General features: G+C 35.4%; 1 protein-coding gene across 1 annotated transcript; it reads right to left on the reverse strand.

Moving 5' to 3' along the window:
* Positions 1-5,353: 5,353 nt before the first annotated feature.
* LOC147568459 (omega-3 fatty acid desaturase, endoplasmic reticulum-like) lies at positions 5,354-7,841 on the reverse strand. The gene is made up of 8 exons (XM_086654907.1): positions 7,300-7,841; positions 7,086-7,175; positions 6,857-6,923; positions 6,657-6,749; positions 6,357-6,542; positions 6,172-6,252; positions 5,907-6,044; positions 5,354-5,797 (listed from the first exon to the last, which is right to left on the reverse strand). Exons 1-8 carry the CDS (start codon positions 7,737-7,739, stop codon positions 5,606-5,608), a joined length of 1,287 nt encoding a protein of 428 aa, XP_086511033.1. The 5' UTR covers positions 7,740-7,841; the 3' UTR covers positions 5,354-5,605.
* Between the last annotated feature and the right edge of the window lie 13,099 nt (positions 7,842-20,940).

Genomic DNA, 20,940 nt, shown 5'->3' on the forward strand with positions numbered 1-20,940 from the left:
TTCACCATAATCCTGTTTATACATTGAGTACTGGTAGTTCAGAGGAGTATTTGAATTTACTAAGGGATCTTATATATCACTTTGCTTCTTTATCGTTTTTCATTCTCAATGCTTGAACTTTTCTCAAGGTGATAAGTACCTCACTATCATATGCTTGGACGTTTCTTATTAAGAACTTCTCAAGGGCTGCATAATTTCGATAACATAATCATGAGATTTAATTCAGTCCAATTATCATACTCTCGATTCCCGAAGATGATCCATATATCTAGTTACTCTCCACCATGAATTATTCAGTAGAGACCTAAGTAACCATCAGGTGGTGAGATTTATATACAACCACCGAAAAGCTAGTTAGGTGATGAGAGACCTAAGTAGCCATCAGGAAAGAGCACTCTCTATAATTATTCAGCAGAGGCCTCTATGTCTAATGTTGCACTGAAATTTTAAGCTGACTGTTTCCACCACCACCACCTTATTCTCTTCTGTTAAATACTATTTCCAATATCGATAAGGTTCTGACTTGTCTTCTTGATTCCATCTTCAGGGAATCGGAAGCTTGCTGCAATCGGGATACAGGTCTCACGCAGGATAACGTATCATGGTCTAGCATTAAATGTCACAACAGATTTAACTCCCTTTTGCACGCTTTTCTAGGGTTTTATTTTGGAAGAAAAATGAATTAGGATTCCTTTTGTTTTGGAAGATGGAAGATGGAAGAAGCAGACGAAGGTGAACGTCACCCACATTAAAAACCGGTGCTTATAGAGAACTCAAGTCAAAGGCTATTAACCCGAGTCAATAAAATTTTCGGATGCTAACAGCCTTTTGACCCGGTGCCTTTAGAAGCACCCAAAAGTATTTGTGTGTAAAACTAAGCCACATTAAAAATCGGTGCTTATAGAGAACTCAAGTCAAAGGCTATTAACCCGAGTCAATAAAATTTTCGGATGACCCGGTGCCTTTATATACATGGTTATTGATGATAAATATCTTATTTGAGTGAGCATTATGTGACTGACGTAACAGTTGTACGCTATATTTTACTGAAGGGAGATACACATCTAAGGTAAAATTTGTTTGGCATCTATGAATATTTATTACTGCAACATGTAAAATAGAATTATTTATGCCCTATCTTCACTAGTCGGACACTGGACGGTCTCGGTCCGGACTTTCCAATAAAATTTACTTAAATTCAGAACTTTATTTTTATTAATACAAACAAAATTACTTACAAATAAAGATGTTTAACCAAGAAATCAAAAGTAAATATAAAAAAAAAAACACAGTTGATCATCATTTGACAAGATATAATAAAGCCATGCACTAATGTTTGGTCTTCTAGAGGATTATTTGACTATAGCAAACAACCATCATATATTCATATGTCTATAAAATTCAACGGTCAACTTCTAAAAATGAGGACAATTTAGTCGGTCAACCTATTCGGTCACTCGTACATGTAGGTTATTTGGACGGTCTATATTGGTCGGTCGGTTAGCGGTCGTTCGACATAGAATTTTGACCGTGACCGTCCGTCAATTCTTTCGGGCCGGTCGGACACTGACCGTTATGACCATCGGGTATCCATGGACACTTTTTATTCGGTCGAACGGGTCGGATAGCGGTATTCCAGATCTTTTTCCCACCCCTAGAATGGGGTATATTATTTCTCATTAATTGGGTCTTTATCTTTTTTAGTTCAAATTTGACTTGCACAACAAATTCACCTGTAATAATTTTAAAATGTTTATTTTATTAAATGGATAATAAAGATTGATTTTTAATTCGTTTGAGTCGGATATAAAATAAACTAAATTTATAGATTTAAGTCACCTAAAATGACAGATGAACTTGTAACCAAAATATACTCGAAAGCTTATTCACCCAGTAAAAAATAGTAATTTTAAGTACTACCTAATTTTTTTTGGCCAGCGCTTTGGGGAAAGCTAAATAGTTTCCGGGGTGTGAAGACTTTGTCAAAAATTGGTCAATTTTGTTTAGGGGAAAGCAAAATACTTCTCCACCTCAGCTCTCTCTCTCTCCACCTCACCTCACTCTCTCTCCACCTCACCCCACTCTCTCTCCACCTCACCTCTATCTTCTCCGATTAGAGGTGAGGTGGAGAGAATGAGGTGAGGTGGAGATAGAGTGAGGTGAGGTGGAGTGTTTTTTTTTATTTCCCCTTAAAATTTATTTTCCCGGAAAATTTCTAAAATTCTACATATTCCCTTTAAAATTTCACACCCCGGAAACTATTTAGCTTTCCCCAAAGCGCTGGCCTTTTTTTTTTTGAATTATCAGCGCGCTTCTAACTCTTGACCATTAGGTCATGTTTGGCGCGCGGGAATGGAATGTGATTCCTAAGAATCAGATAACTGTAGTTTGATGTTTGGTTTGACCAGGAATGAAAATTTGATTCCTGACATATTCCTAATTAGGTGTTTGATTCGTATAGGAATAAGAATGTAAATATTTGTAAAAGTTCACTTTTACCCTTACACATCAACTTTGTTTTAGCATAAAATATACACATCAACTTTGTAATATATTAAAATCAGTGTTATTTTTTCAAATTCGTAGATATGAAATAATAACACGATACATCAAAGGGTTAGAATTTAAAGATAATAAATAAATATCTTAACAAAATTTATCTAAATTAAATTTTGTTCGTAAACCTAAATATAAATTTATCTAAAATTAACTTTTGTTATAAACATAAATAGTACTCATTAATACCAAATCCTACAAAAAAAGTAAAATTGGTAATTCAATGTTTTGTTAAGAACATATTTGTCAATAAATATTAATATATGTGATTCGGGGAATGAGAATCACAAACCCACCTCTCCCTGGGTTTGCTATTACTTCTTTTTGAGGGAATCACATTCCCGGGCCCACACCATTCCCGCAAGTCAAATAATGATCTGGAATCTATTCCCACGCGCCAAACATTAAGGTGGAAGACTTACCTCTTACCACTTCAACCAAGAATGGTTGGCAGTACGACCTAAATTAGGTTATGAACAGTTAGAAATGTTGAATGCATAAATGACTTTTATATATATAGAGGGTTAAAGTTGGAATGAGAGAAAAAAGTTTTTGACTAGAGATGAGATTTGGATTTGGTACATTAGGATCTTCATTTGGACTAGATGTGGGTTTATAATTTATTTTTTCTTTCAAAAAAAAATTCATTTTTGAATTTTGATACATTTTGGAGGATGGTTAGACTACTAGCACTACGACGGTCTTGTTTTTTAACCTTTAACCCATTTTTTCTTCCCAAAAACTGTAGGACTAACCGAATAATGTCATTAAGAATTTTTTGAAATATCCCAAATTTACTTCCGTACTCATTTAAATCAAGATTCCTTCTCTACTACTATTTTTTTTTGATAAAATTCCTTCTGTACTACTCCCTCAGTCCCAATTTATTTGTAATTTTGGGGAATCCAACTTATTAAGGAGACCTTATTTATTGTTGACAAAAAAGAAACACTTTCCTAAACTAACCTCATTTAATTTAGAGTATTTCATTAAATATAACATTGGTAGAAGTGGAGAACCAATTAGAACTTTTTATTGGTATTGAAATTAAAGGGTAGTTTTGGAAGTGTCGTCATTTTAATATTTGAATGAATGTTATAAAAGGAAAGTGATCAAACATTTTGGGACATCAATAAAAAGAATAACAACCAAACAAAATGGGACGGAGGGAGTACTATTTTTATTTTATTTTGATAAAATTACTTCTCTTTTAGGAGTATTGTCTTCTAGTTTTTTTGGAGAAGTTCATTTATTCCTGTTCCCTACTTAAATTTAATTTTTTTCAGAGTTAGTTTCAGTATCACATCAATCGTCTAACATTTGGGTATCTGTTAAATTCGTCATTAATTCATTCTTGTGTGTTAGTAGATTAAGACTTTAATGAATCAATTTAAAAATAGTACTCTCTTTGTCTTGAAACTCTATGATTTTGGTATTCTGTGCTAGTTTTGATTACTTGGATTATACAACTCTAGTTTCTTGAATTATACAACTCTAGTCTCTTTGTCTTAAAATCAGTTTTATTCATTGTAACTTGTAAAGTTACTACCAAAGTTAGTTGGGTTTAGGTAATACTCTACCTGTTTGATAAAAGTTCTGAATGAAATTATTATTCATGAATTTTAAGCTCAAATGACACTAGAAAGTAAAAAAAACCCATAGAATGATTTAGGTTTGGAATTACGCGAGTTATGGATGTTTCTATAGGAGTTACTTGTGATGTAGTTTAGACTAAGCGAGACGATTAAGCAAAGAATTTTATCGGTATGGTCCTCGAAAGATTACCAAGAGTTTGGTCATTCATCACAAGAAACATCTAAACTTAGTATCTTGAAACCAACTGGAAGTGCATTGTTACCTAATGATTAGATAAATGCTTAAGCAAATTACCTAATGAAACAAGTAAACGAAATCATAATACCACACCAAATAACGCACGTAATAATTAGGTCGGTTATGTGGTTCACATAAAATCCCAAGTCGACCTAATTTACCCGTACGGTTATTTGGGTCATAGTAATTTTTCGACCCAGATTATTATATTGTTGTAACTATTGTAATTTAGCAGGTTGAAGAGACCAACGTCTGTGTAGTATTTCGAGATGATAATGTGGTCTAGAAATCATGTGGTCTTGGGATGCTTTTGGGAATTAATGGTTGTAGGGCTTAGTAAAAATGGCTATGGTGCTTCTTTTGCAGGTTCACAATCGATAACGCGACAGAATAAAGTTCTTGTTGATGTTGAAACGAGTGGAAGGTGTGGTTCTTTTCCGACTACTTTTAACTCAGGATCTGAATATGAATAAAAAAACAAAGACAGGAGTTCCTTCTATGGTAATTTAAGATAGATATCATCCTCGAATATCATACGGATCTATGTAGGTTATTGAATAGTCCATCTCCCAACCCCAATTATTAGCATTTGGTTGTCCTCCTGCCAATTTGGGCCACCATTGTTGGACCACCATGGTTGGACCACCATTACTAGACCTTTAACAGTTTCAGTACTGCTTATTTCTAACCTTACAATCATTTAAACTACCTTGGCCAGGACTTGTTTTCGGTTTGTAGATCTATGATTGGAATAAAAATCAAACAGGCTTGATGGGGCTAAAAAAGTGCATACCCCACATTGTTCTTCTTGTCTTTGTCAAATCTTTCTATTTCATATACATATATAATTCTTCGTCGTACGTGACGATGATGGATAGCCATGACTTTCTGAATGGTGTTTCATTTGTTATAGAGATGTTAGTGATTCAGGATATATGTATATATTAGTATGAAAGATGAAATATGCCAATAATAAACTATCTGCTGAAAATCACATTACCACCATTGATTAATACATAATAGCTCTAACTATTTTATGAACCCTTCTTTTTTTTGTTCTCTTAATTTAAACTTCTGAAATTAGTAAAGTCATGGAGTAAGAATGAGATCCCCATTTCCATGGCCATTACAAGTTTGAATTATTTAAGAATGTTTTTAGGTGGTGGTGGTGATGATAAGAATCAAAATATCAAGATCGGCAACCTCGCGCAGAGCTTCACTCGGACTTGTTCTTGGGGAGAGCATTCATCTGATCATCGGTCTGATAATACACAACTTCCCCGGTATCACTGACATAATGATCTTGCTTCATGCTCTTTACTAGATTTCCAACTAAATGAACAGGGAACGGGCCAGATTTCTTTGGTTCCCTGTAATACTTTCCTAACACCGACTTCGCTGCATTTGTCTGCATTGTTGGAGTAACAAGAAATCAATGACAATGTGTCGACAAATTCACTCGATTCATTCAGATTTTCGGATATTCGTTACTTTTAAAAGTAAATTTCGACACTTACCGCTTCTACTAAATGATAATGAGGGATCTGAGGGAAGAGATGATGGATCACATGAGTTCCGATATCATGATGAATGTTGTTAATCCATCCATAGTCACGATCAACGGTGGTAAGTCCTCCTCTTAAGTAACTCCATTCCTGTTATAAACCAACAATTTGGATCATTAGTTTCTTGATTTAAGATCACAAATAGCAGCTAAAGAGCTAAGACAGTAGTTTCATGATATTTCACAAAACCATCTAAACTCGGAAGAGACTCTCTTACCTCTCCTCTGTACCAGGGAAGCTTTTGCTCATGGCCATGGTGATGCAAGTAAGTAACACAATCTAACCACATCACAAAGATCTGCATTTCGAAGTGCAGTCAAGGAAAAAAAATATTACATGACGCAGATATTATAATAAAACGGGATGACGAAAATATGAAGGATGAAGAACTAAAGAACCCACCCAATATGGAGCAACATATAGCTTGAGAACTGGAATGGGACCTATTATAATGGAGAATCCGATAAGCAAAGCAACCATTGTTACCCAACAAAGTGTGGAGATTACCACAGAGTTCCTCTCATTAGGTGTAAACAAGTCGCTATTTGGGTCGAAGTGAGAACCCTTCTTCCCGGGACTTCTACGCCACTATAAAAGGAAAACATAGATTACCTTAGTACAACAACAACCTCAAACAATATATTATTGAATATGAAAGAAGAATTTGATGAAATCAATCATGAGCTTATAGCAAAATCTAACCAGATAAATCGGATAGGCAAACAAGGGGAAAGGCACGGTGAATCGGAGACTTCGACTGGTATCATCCATGTTCTTGTAAACCTTCTCAGTTAACTGCAAAAATAGGAGTTCCAACCAAAATTCAAGAACATAACTAAGAAATGAAAACATTGTGTCATGTAATTGAAACAGAGGAAGCCATGAAACAAATCAAAGTTTACCGGATGCCACGATTCGTCATTTTCGACGTGACCATGATTCTGATGATGAGTCCTGTGGCTGATTCTCCTATAACATTATACATTCAACATTTTCACAAATCAGAGTGTTTCATAAAGCTCAAACTACATAATATATCTGATATTGTTATTGAAAAATCTCATTGTAACTATCTCTTATTCTAAAAGTTTATTTCTTGATTAAACAGATTCAGATCTATCAGATTCATACCATCCATTATAAGGAACAAGAATGAAGGAATGAAGGAAATGCCCAACAACACTGTTTAGCATCTGGCTATCTGAAAAGCTTCCATGCCCACTTCAACAAAAAATAAATGAAAACAACAAAATGGGTATTCAAAATTCCATGCAAAACCACAAAATGGGTATCCAAAATTCAATCATAAAATCAAAAAAATATATATATAGAGAGAGAGATATACCAGTCATGACCAAGAACAAAGAGAGCCCAAAACATGGTTCCTTGAGCAGCCCAATACAAAATCCAGAAACCCCAGTTGTTAATATAAGCAGCAGAAGCAGCCAAGGCCAAAACAATAACAATATCTCTAAGAACATAACTCAGAGACCTCCATGGATTCTTAATCCAACAGTGTTTAGGAATGGCAGCTCGAATCTCAGCGATTCTAAATGGAGGAGGTGCTCCTGGATTAAACCCATCATCATCTTTCTCATCAAACCCTTCATTTTTCTCTCCTTCATGTTTCCCCACAACCTTCAAATCTTCACCATTATTGGTAAAAAATCTAGATTTGTTAATGGCGGAGGCAGCGGTGGTGGTGGTGGTGGAACTGGTTCTTGGTCTACGAAAAAGGCGGAGAATGGATCTGAGACCACATTGTGGTGATAACCAACTCGCCATTGGTGATGAGATCCAAGAAAAGAGAGAGAGAGAGAGAGGAGGAACAAGAAATGAGGTAGAGAGAGAAAGAGGTTTGAGCTATTACATATAGATTGGTTTTGGGGTTTGTCATTGTTTTTCTCACTAGGTTTATATAGCCGTTTCAAGTTCGTTAGTTTTAACGGCGTAAGATTACGTGGCAAATAACGTCTGCTCTTTCATTGGCCAATCAACATCGGGAAGATCTCCTTGTTACGTTTGATATAGTACTTCCTTGATTTTGTTGCTTAACTTACTACCCATCTATCATTTGTCCACCTGTTATTTGGGAATTGACGTCAGTTCAAGTTATTGTCAACTTATACTATATAAAGTTCATGTAATATAAGAGCAAGTCCAATGGAGAGCGGTCCCATGGCCCTTAATTTACCTTTTCATTCAAATTTAAGGGCCCGGGTTCAGACCCTCAAAATCAACTCCAATAGGAAAGCGGTCTCGGGCCCTTAAATTTTAATGAATTTTTAAGTTTTTGAATAATGTGTTGGATTATTTTAAGTTTAAGTTTTTTTTAAGTTTTTTAATGAATTTTTAAGTTTTTAAATTGATGAGTTATTTTTATTTTGTTTATACAAAAAAAAAATAATCCCACTGTTGGATCACCGTTGGATGTGATCCAACGGTGGGATTTGCTCCCCAATGTGACCGTTGGGGAGCCCTAACTGTCCCTTGGGGAGCTAGGGGCCGACCCTTATTTTCCTCAGCACTCCGTCCGGGACCATTTCCACTCCAATGGGGAAGATGGGGTGTCCCGAGCCCTTAATTTGAGTTAAGGGCCCGGGACCGCTCCCTATTGGACTTGCTCTAATACCAAGTTAACCTTAGGGCAAGTCCAATTTTGGGAGCCCTTGATTTTTAGGATCCCCGAGGTTTTTTTCAATTCCAACGTCAGGTTCCTAACAGGGGCTCCCAAATCTAAATTATGTACATGTGTAATGTACGTGTGCGGACTTTTAATTTCAATTTTCAACTATAAATTATTAATTTCAAATATAAAATTGAAATTTAATATTATGTTAGAGAGACAGAAGGAATTTTGAAAGATGAAAAAAAATAAAAATTAGAGAAATGATTGGAAAAACAAATTTAAAACAATTTATATTTTTTGAAAAAAAAAATTAGTTTAAAAGAAAAATTAAAAAAAAATTTTAAAAAAATAAAAAGAAGTGGGGTGGATCCCCTTTTTAGGGGATCCACCCCAAATATGGCCGTTGGGAGACCCCCAGCCCGGGCTTCCATTTTGGGAGCCAGGGAGCATGGGGTTCCCAGCCCCACCGGGAGCCCAGCTCCAGGACTCATGGGTTGGACTCCGTGGGCTGGGGCTCCTAAATTTGAATTTGGGAGCTGGGTAGCCCCAGCCCCCCAACATTTGAGTTGCTCTTAGGTAGTTAGGTACTTAAGTGGGTCATGGGTGAGGATTAATGAATCCAAATAAAAAATCGTTCTATGTTAACTTTAAGAAAATTACTTTCTCAATAAGAGTTGGAGTAGATTGTTAGGGATATATTTTCATTTACATGTAAATAAAGTAAGGATGAAATTTGTATGTTAGAGAGGTTCAACTCAAAATTGGATTTTTTTTAGCTAATAAAACAAATTCAGGTTGGAGAGCAAGAGATAGTCCATATGTTGAAGACACGTTTGTGATTATTGTCGAAGAGAATTGCTTATATCAAAGTCTTTCAATGAAAAACACAACAAATGGACCCAAATACGAAAAAAAACTCACCATATCAAAGTCTTTCAATGAAAAACACAACAAATGGACCCAAATACGAAAAAAAACTCACCATGCCATTTTTTTGTCGACAAAACTACTTTTTGAACTGCTGTTAACAAAACAGTCATATTATTTCATAATTCTTATTTTATCCTTCTATTTTACTTGATTTGTTATAAAATGTTGACAACATATATAATTATATTACTAATTGTTTTTAATGGGTTTGTCAAACTATTGGTCTGACTTGTTAGAAACAGTTGACAACGTGTTGTCATTATAATCTGTTGACAACATATATATATATATATATATATATATATATATATATATATATATGCCCTGACTTGTTATAAAGCCTTGACATTATATATAATTTCGTTCACAACATATATAACGCATTAGCTAAAATATTATCGGTCCATTTATGAATTATATATATGCCCTGACTTGTTATAAAGCCTTGACATTATATATAATTTCGTTCACAACATATATAACGCATTAGCTAAAATATTATCGGTCCATTTATGAATTTCTCAAATACAAAGGATAATATGCATAGCAATTTAATTTTCGCAAAAAACAATTAAAAAAAATGTATTAGTCTAAATTTTTTGTCCAAACCAAAACAAAAAATGCGAAAACCATTTATTTATTTGCAATACAAATAAAAAAATTACCAAAAATTATAGTGGCAGTCGTGTTGTCAAATGCGAAAGAAAAACTGTAAAACATCTTTTGAGCAAAAACGAACTTGTTTTGAAATTTAATTACAAAATTGTTGATAGCAAACGAAGATTTGTTCAGAAATTTTCAAAAATGTTTTTCACATTAATTTAGGAGGGAACTGTAGCGGGGATGAATTCGACCGCGAATTTCGTCTCGAAAGTAAAGTAATACTTTTACGAAATGGATTTTTCCAAATATTATTTCAGATTGAGCCTTGTTTCCTATTATATCCCAAATTTTGAGTTTTTAAATTATCCCCTCTTTAATATCAAAACAATTTTTGAACTTTTTAGTGCGGTAATAACACAAATGTAGGAAGTAATAATTTAGCCAAAAACGAATATTTTTACATTCATATTATTCAATACTAATTGATGAGTACAAAGAGATACTTGGCAAAGTAAGTAACAAATCTAGCAAATAAATCTTGAAAGAGAAAGAAGTTTATTGTTTCATAATATGCCACCCCTTATTGGCTTTTTACATTATTAAGACAAATCTAAAAGGTCACAAAACCATATGATGAGAATTCATAATAATCGTGATATATAACTTTTTTTTGAATTAAACCAGAACTTTCATTGATGTGTAGAATTTAATTCCAATAAATTTTACATGATTTTGAGAGTTTTGACTCTTTTGAATACAACATGAGACTCAAAAAGTAAGTTACAATACGAGACTTGCAAAAATAAATTACAACATCAAGCTTAAATGAGTAAAACATTACAACAGAAAAAATGAGAAAACCCTGTAGATAACAAATGAGAAGACCTTAAAAATCTTAAACTTCATTATACTTAAATATATGTAAGAACAATGAACCAAACAGAGGTTGTTGAAAGTTCAACAAAAAAAACAAAAAACAAACAGAGGTTGTTGAAATAAGGTGTTGTCTTCTTGATCTAATAAGTTGCTGTCCTCTTGATTTAATAAAATGTCGTCCGATCTTCTTTTTGGTGTTTTTTTCTTGAGTTAATTCCTATTTGGCCCCCTACTTTGTGACCAGCTTCCTATTTAGCCCCCTTTTTTTCTGTAAATTCAAATATGACCCCCTTTTGTTAACACCGTCAGTTAATTTTAGTGGTTAACTCTTTTGTTTCCATTATTGCCCTTGTAATAAAAGAGATTTGGAAATTCAGATTTGGCCCCCTTTTGATATGGGTCAATTCTAAAAAAAAATCAATCATTTTGGACAAAATTAAGGGGCCAAAATAGAATTCAATCTAAAAACACTTAAGATACCTCATCCTTCCCTCTCTCTCATCCACATCATCAAAACCAAACACCTTATCATCTTCTCCGATGAAGGTCGCCGGCCGGTCAATATTTCCGGCGACCTTCAAACTCAAAAAAAAAAAAATTTCTCTCTCTATATTCTCTTCTTCTTCTCTCCTTTATTTTCTCTCTCTTCTTTCTTCTCTCTCTCTCTCTCTTTCTTCTCTCTCTATCTATATTCTCTCTCTATTTCTATCTTCTCCGGCGAAGGGGAGTTCCCCTTCGCCGGAGGGGTCTGGAAACCAGACCGAGAAGCCCTGGAAAACCAGACCCTCCGGCGAAGGGGAACCCCCCTTCGCCGGAGATAGATAGAAATAGAATATAGATAGAGAGAAAAGAAAGAAGAGAGAGAAAAGAAAGGAGAGAAGAAGAGAGTAGAGAGAGAGAATTTTTTTTATTTTTTGAGTTTGAAGGTCGCCGGAAATATTGGCCGGCCGGCGACCTTCATCGGAGAAGATGATGATGTGTCTGGTTTCGATGATGTGGATGAGAGAGAGGGAAGGATGAGGTATCTTAAGTGTTTTTAGATTGAATTCTATTTTGGCCCCTTTATCAAAAGGGGGCAAAATCTGAATTTCCAAAATCTCTTTTATTACAAGGGCAATAATGGAAACAAAAGAGTTAACCACTAACCTTAACTGACGGTGTTAACAAAAGGGGGCCATATTTGAATTTACAGAAAAAAGAGGGGCCAAATAGGAAGCTGATCACAAAGTAGGGGGCCAAATAGGAATTAACTCTTTTTTCTTTATCTTTATCATTGTTCTAGCCAATTCTGAATTGGAAGTTGTAGATGAACCAGCCAAGACAACATAATCAAATAATATGTGATAAAGGAGATTCATTTCACATCATAAAAGAAATTTCTAAATTACATTGTTTGATCGACAAACTTGTCGAAGTCTTCAAATAAAGTACTTGAAGAAAACTACTTATTGTAACTAATTAAAGCGACTACTAATTTTTTTTTTCTTAATAAACTCATATTTGAGATTTAATCCCAAATCTGATTTAAACTTTTCTTTAGATTTGATACCCCTAGAAAAAGAAACATGAAAGCAATAGAAAATCTGAACATGAAGAAGGAGACGAAAGGTGATCAAAGAAAACTCAAATCAAACTAATCTTCCAACAAGATCAAAGTACGAAAACAAAGAAAAAATAATTAGGATCATCCTTTAAAGAAAAGGAGATTCCCATAAAGAAATCACTTCCTTCACCATATAGATTAAAAACAGTTACTTTCCACCAATACCCAGTTTTTTCTCGGCCAAAGTAAGAAAATAGTTGGGAGTGATATATAACAGCAATATATTTACACATTTAACTACTTATGATTTGAGAAACACTTATAAATATTTTGTCTCACGTGATCCCGAATTTTAGACTTGCAAACGGAAATATCAAAGGTACAAAGATTTCTTAGAAGAGCCTGCAAGCTTAATTAATTATTTTATACACCTTGACCCACGATCGATTGTATGTTTCTTCCTTATTTAATTCGAACTCATATTAGTATATATTTGAAAATGACTAGATGCACTATAATTGTATAAATATTCCCATCACTACACATGAACCCCTTTGCTGAATGCTTGTGGGCCTTCTAAGGTTTTTTTTTTTTGAGACAAAGTAATATCTATTGATCAAAGGTTAAGATATTACAGTGAGAAAGAGTACAAGAAGAAAGACAATTAAAGATACAATTTTTTGTCTTCCTAGAGTTTACAGCTAAGTTATGAGCTAAGCTGTTGAACTGCCTATTAACAAACAGAAAAGAAACTTGATCTAGAGAGGAAGCAATGCTCTTGACTTTTTTCAAAACATGCTTAGCAGTCCAGTGAATCGAGCTTTGGCGACCATTCAAAAAGTTGGAGACGTTCATCGAATCTCCTTCCAAAATGACTCGATTTATGTTGTGCTGCCTTGCCCAGTCTATTCCAAAATAGCATGCTTTACTCTCCCCTTCATCTACCGTTCTGCTAAGGAGCTTGGTTGTTCCTTTGGCAAGCTGTCTACCTGTGCAGTCTGAAATACAAATGGCAATATAAGTAAGTAAAGATGCCCTGTCCCAGGCTGCATCATAATTGATTTTGAAGTATCCTTGGGGTGGAGGTGACCATTTTGTGATAACCGAAGGTAGATTTGGTAGGAAGGTCTTAAGATTCATTGTTTGGATAGAAATAAAACTATCTATTAAGGAGTAAACGATTGGAAGATCAAGGCTCTTATCCTTAAAGACTATCTCACATCTTTGTTTCCATAAGTGCCACATAATGGTTGATAAGGTTTCTACAGGGGTAAGAGAATTATTGTAATTGATGTTGGGATCCTTATCAGAGTGGAGATTAAACCATTCCTAAAAAGATGTTGGTATAGTTTGAGGTTGTTGATAAGACATGAAATGGTTTACAACTTCTTTGGTGACTTTGCAATCTTGAAGAAGATGTATAATTGATTCCTCAGCTTCCTTACAAAGAGGACATAAAGTGGAGATGCTATTAATATACCTATTAAGAATCAAATTAACAGGAAGTATATTATGAGCCAATTTCCACAGAAACAATAAGATTCTTGGATGAACTCTAAGTGCCCATATTTGCTTCCAATTTGAAATGTTAGCAGGTATCTGAGTTGGGTAGGTGTGAACTAAGTGCTTATACATTGAAGAAACTGAGAATTTACCATCTTGAGTGATATTCCATTTAAGAGTATCCTGATTGGAAGAAATAGGAATAGATAAAATTCTTTCAATGATATCAGGTTGGAAAAGAAGTTGAAGTAGTGGAAGATTCCAAGTTGAAGAGGAGGTGATAAGTTGGGAGACCCAGATAAATTCTCTGTTGGAGTTTGAGTTGCCTAAAGGTGGAATTCCTGGAATCCAAGAACTGTCCCATATGTTGATATGTTGACCATTTCCAACTTCCCAGGAGATGTGCTGATCCACTAATAGCTGATTTTTGGTAATGTTTTTCCATAACCGAGAAGCATTTGCAGGAGAATGTAAAGCTGAATTCGGATGAAACTGGTACTTGTCAGCCATGAATGTAACCCATATAGAATCAGAGTTGTTCCTAATATCCCAATTAAGCTTGCTCCTTAGAGATTGGTTATCTAGATTAATATTTCTGAAACCCAGACCTCCTAGAGTTTTTGGTTTACATATGGAATTCCAATTTTTCAAATAAAGAGTTCTAGTATTTGTCTTAGTTCCCCACCAGAAGTCTCTCTGCAGAGATGTAATGGCATTTTTAATCTTTTTAGGAAGATTGAATAATGCCATCTGGTATCTAGGGGCAGCAGGTTGATTGATGTTTTTTTTTTGGAAAAGGTTGATGGATGTTAGGCTCTTTTAGAAGGAAGATTCTGAGCGGATGTCCGGTTATTCTCATTCTCTATGGAGTGGCAGCAGGACTGCAGGAGTGATTGGAGAATCCGAAACTTTTCATGGACACCCAATTGTGTTTAAGTATATAAATTACCAAACCCGAAGACGGCTCGACTGGACTGACCCGATAAAATGGGTGTTGGGTTGTGATGTTACCAACCATCTCACATAATTCATATAATAATTTCCTCCATTTACCCAATAATACCAATGGGTGGATTCTTTGGAGCTTAAAGAAAAATCTTCACTTTCGGAAACCAAAAATAAATCTTACAATATGAACAAATACATTCCCATCTCCAAAAACTACTCTAGTTACTTTGTAGACCCTCTTAACAAAGTAGGAGGCCTCGCTATTTACGGGAAGCACCACCTCAACCTCCAAGTTATTTACTCGGACAACAACATTATTCAAGCTGAATTGAAGAATGCCAGCTGGCTCTCTCCCATCACGATTACGAGTTTCTATGGATTCCTCTACCACAAAAACAAGTTCAAGCCGTGGAAGACTCTCAGTCAGCTGAATCAAGACCGAGAGAACCCTTGGGTGATGATTGGGAATCTCAACTCTATTCTCGACCCCATAGAGAAGAGTGGCGGCTCTAACGGATCCAACTCTAATATTCCTAAAATCTTGGAGATTATCAATAAATTAGGTTTATTAGATTTAGGCTATCAAGGTAATCCCTACACTTGGAGTAATAAACAACTTGGAGAAAATCTGATACAAGAACGACTGGATAGGGCATTGGCCAACCTTCAATGGCTTCACCAATTTCAATCTTATGGAGTCACTCAACTAGAAGCAGTCGGATCAGACCATTTGCCTATTCTACTTGACAACAAAGATCCTAGTCAAACTACCCCTAAACCTTCCAAGTTTATCAGAACGTGGATGACTCACCCTGACTGCTATAACTTCATTGCTGAAAATTGAGAACACATAAAACAATGTTAGAACCCTAACAATATTCAACAGGACCTTAAAAAGCTTAGCAAGAAGCTATCTAAATGGAATAAAAATGTCTTTGGTAACATAGAAAATAACATCAATCAGATTACAAAAAGCCTTCAAAATAGCAAATCTAAAGAGGAAGAACATAAACTCACACGTGCCCTGGAAGAGCTCTACAACCAACAAGAGAGTTTATAGAAGGAGAAATCAAGAAACAACTTTATCACCTTAGACGACAAAAATACCAAATACTTTCACTCTCAGGCTATTCAACGCAACAGGACCAACAAAATCAGTGTTATCAAAGATAAAGATGGTGTTTGGCACGAAGATATTAAAGACATTCAAGATACTTTCACTTCACATCTCCTTGATATCAGTATTACGATCAATCCTGGAGATGATCAGAATACTCTCAACCTTTTCACTCCCATCATTACGCAGAATCAGAATAGAGACCTTCTAGCTATTCCAGACAAGGAAGAAATCAATTGGGCTATTCAGAGTCTCAAGAAAGAAGTTGCCCCGGGCCCAGATGGCTACCCTCCTTTTTTCTTCCAATCTAACTGGGAGACTGTCAACACAGACATTTATGATCTGGTTCAAAATTTTTTCAAAACAACCTACCTGGCTCTTGATATTAACCATACTCATATCTGTCTGATCCACAAAACACCTATCCCCTAAACCCCGACAGATTATCGGCCCGTCAGTGTCCTGAACACCACTTACAAGATCATTACCAAGTTGTTGGCTGAACTTTTCAAACACACCTTAAACCCTATTATCTCTCCCTTTCAAGCAGCTTACGTTCCCGATAGACAGATAACAGACAACAACATTATGGGACAGGAAATTATCCACTCTTTTAAGAAGATGAAAGGTTCCGCTGGTTACTTTCGCCTTAAGTTAGACATGTCCAAAGCATTCGATAGAATAGAATGAAAATTTCTTACAGATATCATGAGAAAACTAGGCTACAACGAACACTGGATTAAGATGATCTATACTTGCATCTTTACTTCTTCAATGTCAGTGCTCATCAATGGTCGACCAGGTAAAACTTTTTATCCTTCTAGAGGTGTTCGGCAAGGTGACCCGCTTTCCTCGTTTCTCTTCACTTTAGCTATGGAAGGCCTTTGTCCGAAATTTTTCTGTCAAATTTTATTTCATCATTTATTCCGTGTTTTTAGATAGAGAAACAGATTTTGACTATTAAAGTATTTTATCTTTTTAATTTTAAATATTAAAGTATTATCAATATAGTCATTTGAAAGTAAATATATGATGATTTTTTAGTTTTTCTGAGAAAAATGTCTACTTACTAAAAAGACTAATGTCCCTTTACTAATCGTGTCCTATACACTAGAGACAGGTCCCTTTACCAAAGACCTTCCCCAACCATGATAGCTCCCCAACAACAATCTTCATCTCCCCTTATCAATCGCGTTAAAGAGAGAAAGAGATCTAAGAGAGGGGAAAAAAATGATGGTAATAGTGATCGAAAGTGGTGGCCGAAATTGATAGTCCAAAGAGGAGGTACTCCACAGAAAATGATGGTGATGGTGACCCTATATTACATAGATTTCAGATTATATTGTGAGATCTAACAAACTAAACTAATCATGGATTTCTTTTTTTTCCAAAAACTCTACAAATAAAGGAAGAGTGTACATCTTTACATGTTAGAGAACATGGACTTTTCTCAGAGAAGAATATCCTTTGGGTTTAGATCATTGGAATGGTATCACATCAGTTTTTGTTAATTTAATTAGTTTGATTGGTTATCGAGTTGGTTGTCTTTGTGGTTCTTGAGATCTAGACACACCATTTTAAAAATTTATATCTGATATAATACTATTAATAGAGATTAAATCGTTTTCTTCGGTGCCCAATAAAAATGGACTAATTTTATTATAACTCAGTTTAATCTCTCACGTAAAATGTGAACTCAATTTGAATAAAATAAAGTGAAGAGCAATCACAAAGACCAAAAAATTTCTCCTCAAGCAACCTGGTGACAATATCAAGAGTGGAGCTAGTGATTTATTGTCAGTCCAGGAATTTATTATTGCTTGAACTGTGCTCCAAGTTTCCTTTTGTTCAAAAGCTAGAGTCCTTCACTGTTACACCTTACTTACACTATGCCATTCATATCGAAACAAATGGATTTTTCATGTGACAAAGAAGCTGAAGCTACAAGGTTAGTCCTCGACAACAGTTTAAAGTAGGATAAAACAAACAATAAGCCATCATGCTAAAAGAACTGACCACGACTTCAAAAAACTACATCTTAATAGGAGCCTCCGATACATCTGTACCTTGGCAAATTTAATTTCAATTATATGTCGTGCCCATTTAAAATTAAGTTATCAGTGTTTAACACGTAAACCGTTAGTAATTGCCATTGACACTAAAAAATGATTCTCGATTCATTGTATCTTTTCAGGTCGTACGCTTTACTCATTAATAGAACAACATTTACGTACTTTTCTTGGTGGAGGAAGACATATGTCATTTTCATTTTCTACCATTCTGTTTATTAACTATTACTTATTTTGTCATTCAAAATTGGATAAAAATTCAAGTCCAATAGGAACTTCTTTTTACTACTTGGAGGAAAAGGAAAATAAATAAATATAACTGACTTTATTTATTTATCATTTGCCCTAACTGCAACGAGATAGAAACAATAGAACATGCCATACTTCACTGCCCTTTGGCAAAAAATATCTGGTTCTACTTCAATATTATCTCTGAAAATATTACTTCAACAAGAGATTGGGTTTTCTCTTGGGAGTCAAACGACCAGAATGCATACACAACAAACAATATTCACTACGCTACTATTATGTGGAACATATGGAAATTTAGATGTGACCATTGTTTTCAACACGAGATCAATGGCATTGACAAAATGATCAACATTATATCTTCATTCCCACAAATCCCAGCTGAGAACGACACAAAGCTCAAAACGGAAAGCGGAAAATGGAATCCTCCTGAAACTAATTTTATAAAAATAAATGTAGATGCATCTTTTACAAATACCCAAAACATCACTGGTATCAGTATGCTAGTACATGATAATGAATCTAAGATGATTGTAGCGATAGCTTCTACCACCAGGAGTAGGAATGCAGAAGAAGGGGAAGCTATCGCCATCTTGAAAGGAATACAATGGGCAGAATCTCATGAATACAAAAAAATTATTATTGAAAGTGACAACATAAATATCATCAAGTACTTGCAGAAAGGAAAAAACGACATTCAATGGCAATCGCTCATACACATCAAAAGAATCCAGGATATACGAAAGAGATTAGAAACAGTGAAATTCTCACACACATGTAGAAAGTTCAATCAGGCAGCGGACAAAGTCGCAAAATGGGCAAGAAAGAAAAACAGATCGAAGGTTTGGAAACAGGTTCCATATTTTCTTTGTAAATTATATTGTAATAGAATTCTGATTTCGAATTAATATACTGATACTTTCAACAAAAAAAAAAAATTACCTATAGTCTATCATCCTAACCAGTAGCCTCTATTAATAGGATTGTAGTTTTTCTGTTGAAATAATAGGATTGTAGTTGATTTATGTGGACCACAAAAATTACACAATTAGGCTATTAACATTTTGGGCTTAAGGCCTCTAGACTGACCAATTTCTGGTTGGACATGTATACAAACACAAAACAAGTTGAACGATGAATTCTTGGAGACACCGGAATGGTACGGGCAAAGGAAGCTCAGACAGTCAAGTCAACAAAATAGAAAGAGAAAGCAAGTAAATGGAATGTTGAGGGTATCACCATGTTGTATTACCAGAGGGTCACTCGACTCGTAGAGTGGTCGGAACTTCGACTCTACGGGATAGTTTGTCAGGTTAGTTTCCTGGAGCAGGTCGAGAGGCCGACCCAATCAGAAATTCTAACAGAGCTTCAAGAGTGTTGGAGCTTGAAGGTAGAGTATCGTCGTCTGGAATGATCGACTAGAAGATAATAAGTGCGAGTAGGGGTATACTCGAACGGAGCCGATGCAAATAGTAAGATGTTCAAGCTCGGCTAATGTCTTTGATTGTTTCCTTAAGCTCAAGCTCGGTCGAGTAAATATCCACTTTCTTGAATTCGACTTGTATATGTTTCAAAGAGTTTGAGGTCACATTGTTTTAAGCTCGTTACTTTCAACCCTTTTCCTTATATGCATCATTAATTGTTAACAAAATTATTAATCACTGATAGTAGTTGGTATTCATGATGATTCGTATTCTAACAATCTTTCGATGGTTGGTATTTCATGTACAAGTTTCAATACAGATACATAATTATGCACTACATTATTATAGATAGTATGTTAAAGGAGTTGTTCACGAATAGTTCGGAATACACTAAAGAATGATCAAGCTCGACTCATTTCTATAAACGAGCATGGTTTTGGGTTTTGGGTTTTGTGTTAAGCTCATACTCGTTAATCTTCGAGTCAAACATAAGCAATAGTCGAGCCAAACTCGAGCAGCCGTAACATGCTCGACCTTGAGTACACCCCTAAGTGTGAGAGATGAGATAAGATCAGTGGAGTGGTTGGGAAGATATTTGTGTCGTCAAGTTCTAGCTGACATTCCATGCCCCCTTTTGAGTCTGAGTCCCCTTCTATTTATAGGCGATTGATAGACTCGTGGAGTCCATAAGATCCGAAATACTTGGGGTCGAGGTGACCACGAACCATAAGACTCATTTGAGTCCTTGATCTGTCGCCTATATAACTTGACCTTACGATTGCGCCGCCTCGACTTTAGACTTCTCGTAGTCTGAGATGACCTAAAGGTATCTGATGCGACGTGGGGTCTTCGAGTGACCTAGTCAAGGGATACGGGACGAGATATTCAGAGTTGAGGTTGACTCAATAACTCGCAGGCTCGGTTGAGGGCGACCAAGAGGTGGTTGGAGCATTATTACTTCCGATGGATTATTGTTTGTCTAGATGGACATTCACATGGACTACATAACCGTTAGACTTCGAGCGGGTCAGATTCTACGTTGGAGAGTAACCAACCAGTAGGTGTTTAGGTGGAGTGGGTCGAACAAATTTTAGC

Source organism: Eschscholzia californica, unplaced genomic scaffold, assembly GCF_041429995.1.
Source record: "Eschscholzia californica isolate CP2 unplaced genomic scaffold, dmEscCali1.0.p SCAF_1, whole genome shotgun sequence".
Lineage (NCBI taxonomy): Eukaryota > Viridiplantae > Streptophyta > Magnoliopsida > Ranunculales > Papaveraceae > Eschscholzia > Eschscholzia californica.

Excerpts from the sequence above, each read along its gene's own strand:
- LOC147568459 (XM_086654907.1), bottom strand. The coding sequence starts at position 7,739 with ATGGCGAGTTGGTTATCACCACAATGTGGTCTCAGATCCATTCTCCGC. Across the intron at positions 6,543-6,656 it reads TTGCCTATCCGATTTATCTG|TGGCGTAGAAGTCCCGGGAA; the intron begins GTTAGATTTTGC and ends TTCCTTTTATAG. Across the intron at positions 6,253-6,356 it reads TATATGTTGCTCCATATTGG|ATCTTTGTGATGTGGTTAGA; the intron begins GTGGGTTCTTTA and ends TTCGAAATGCAG.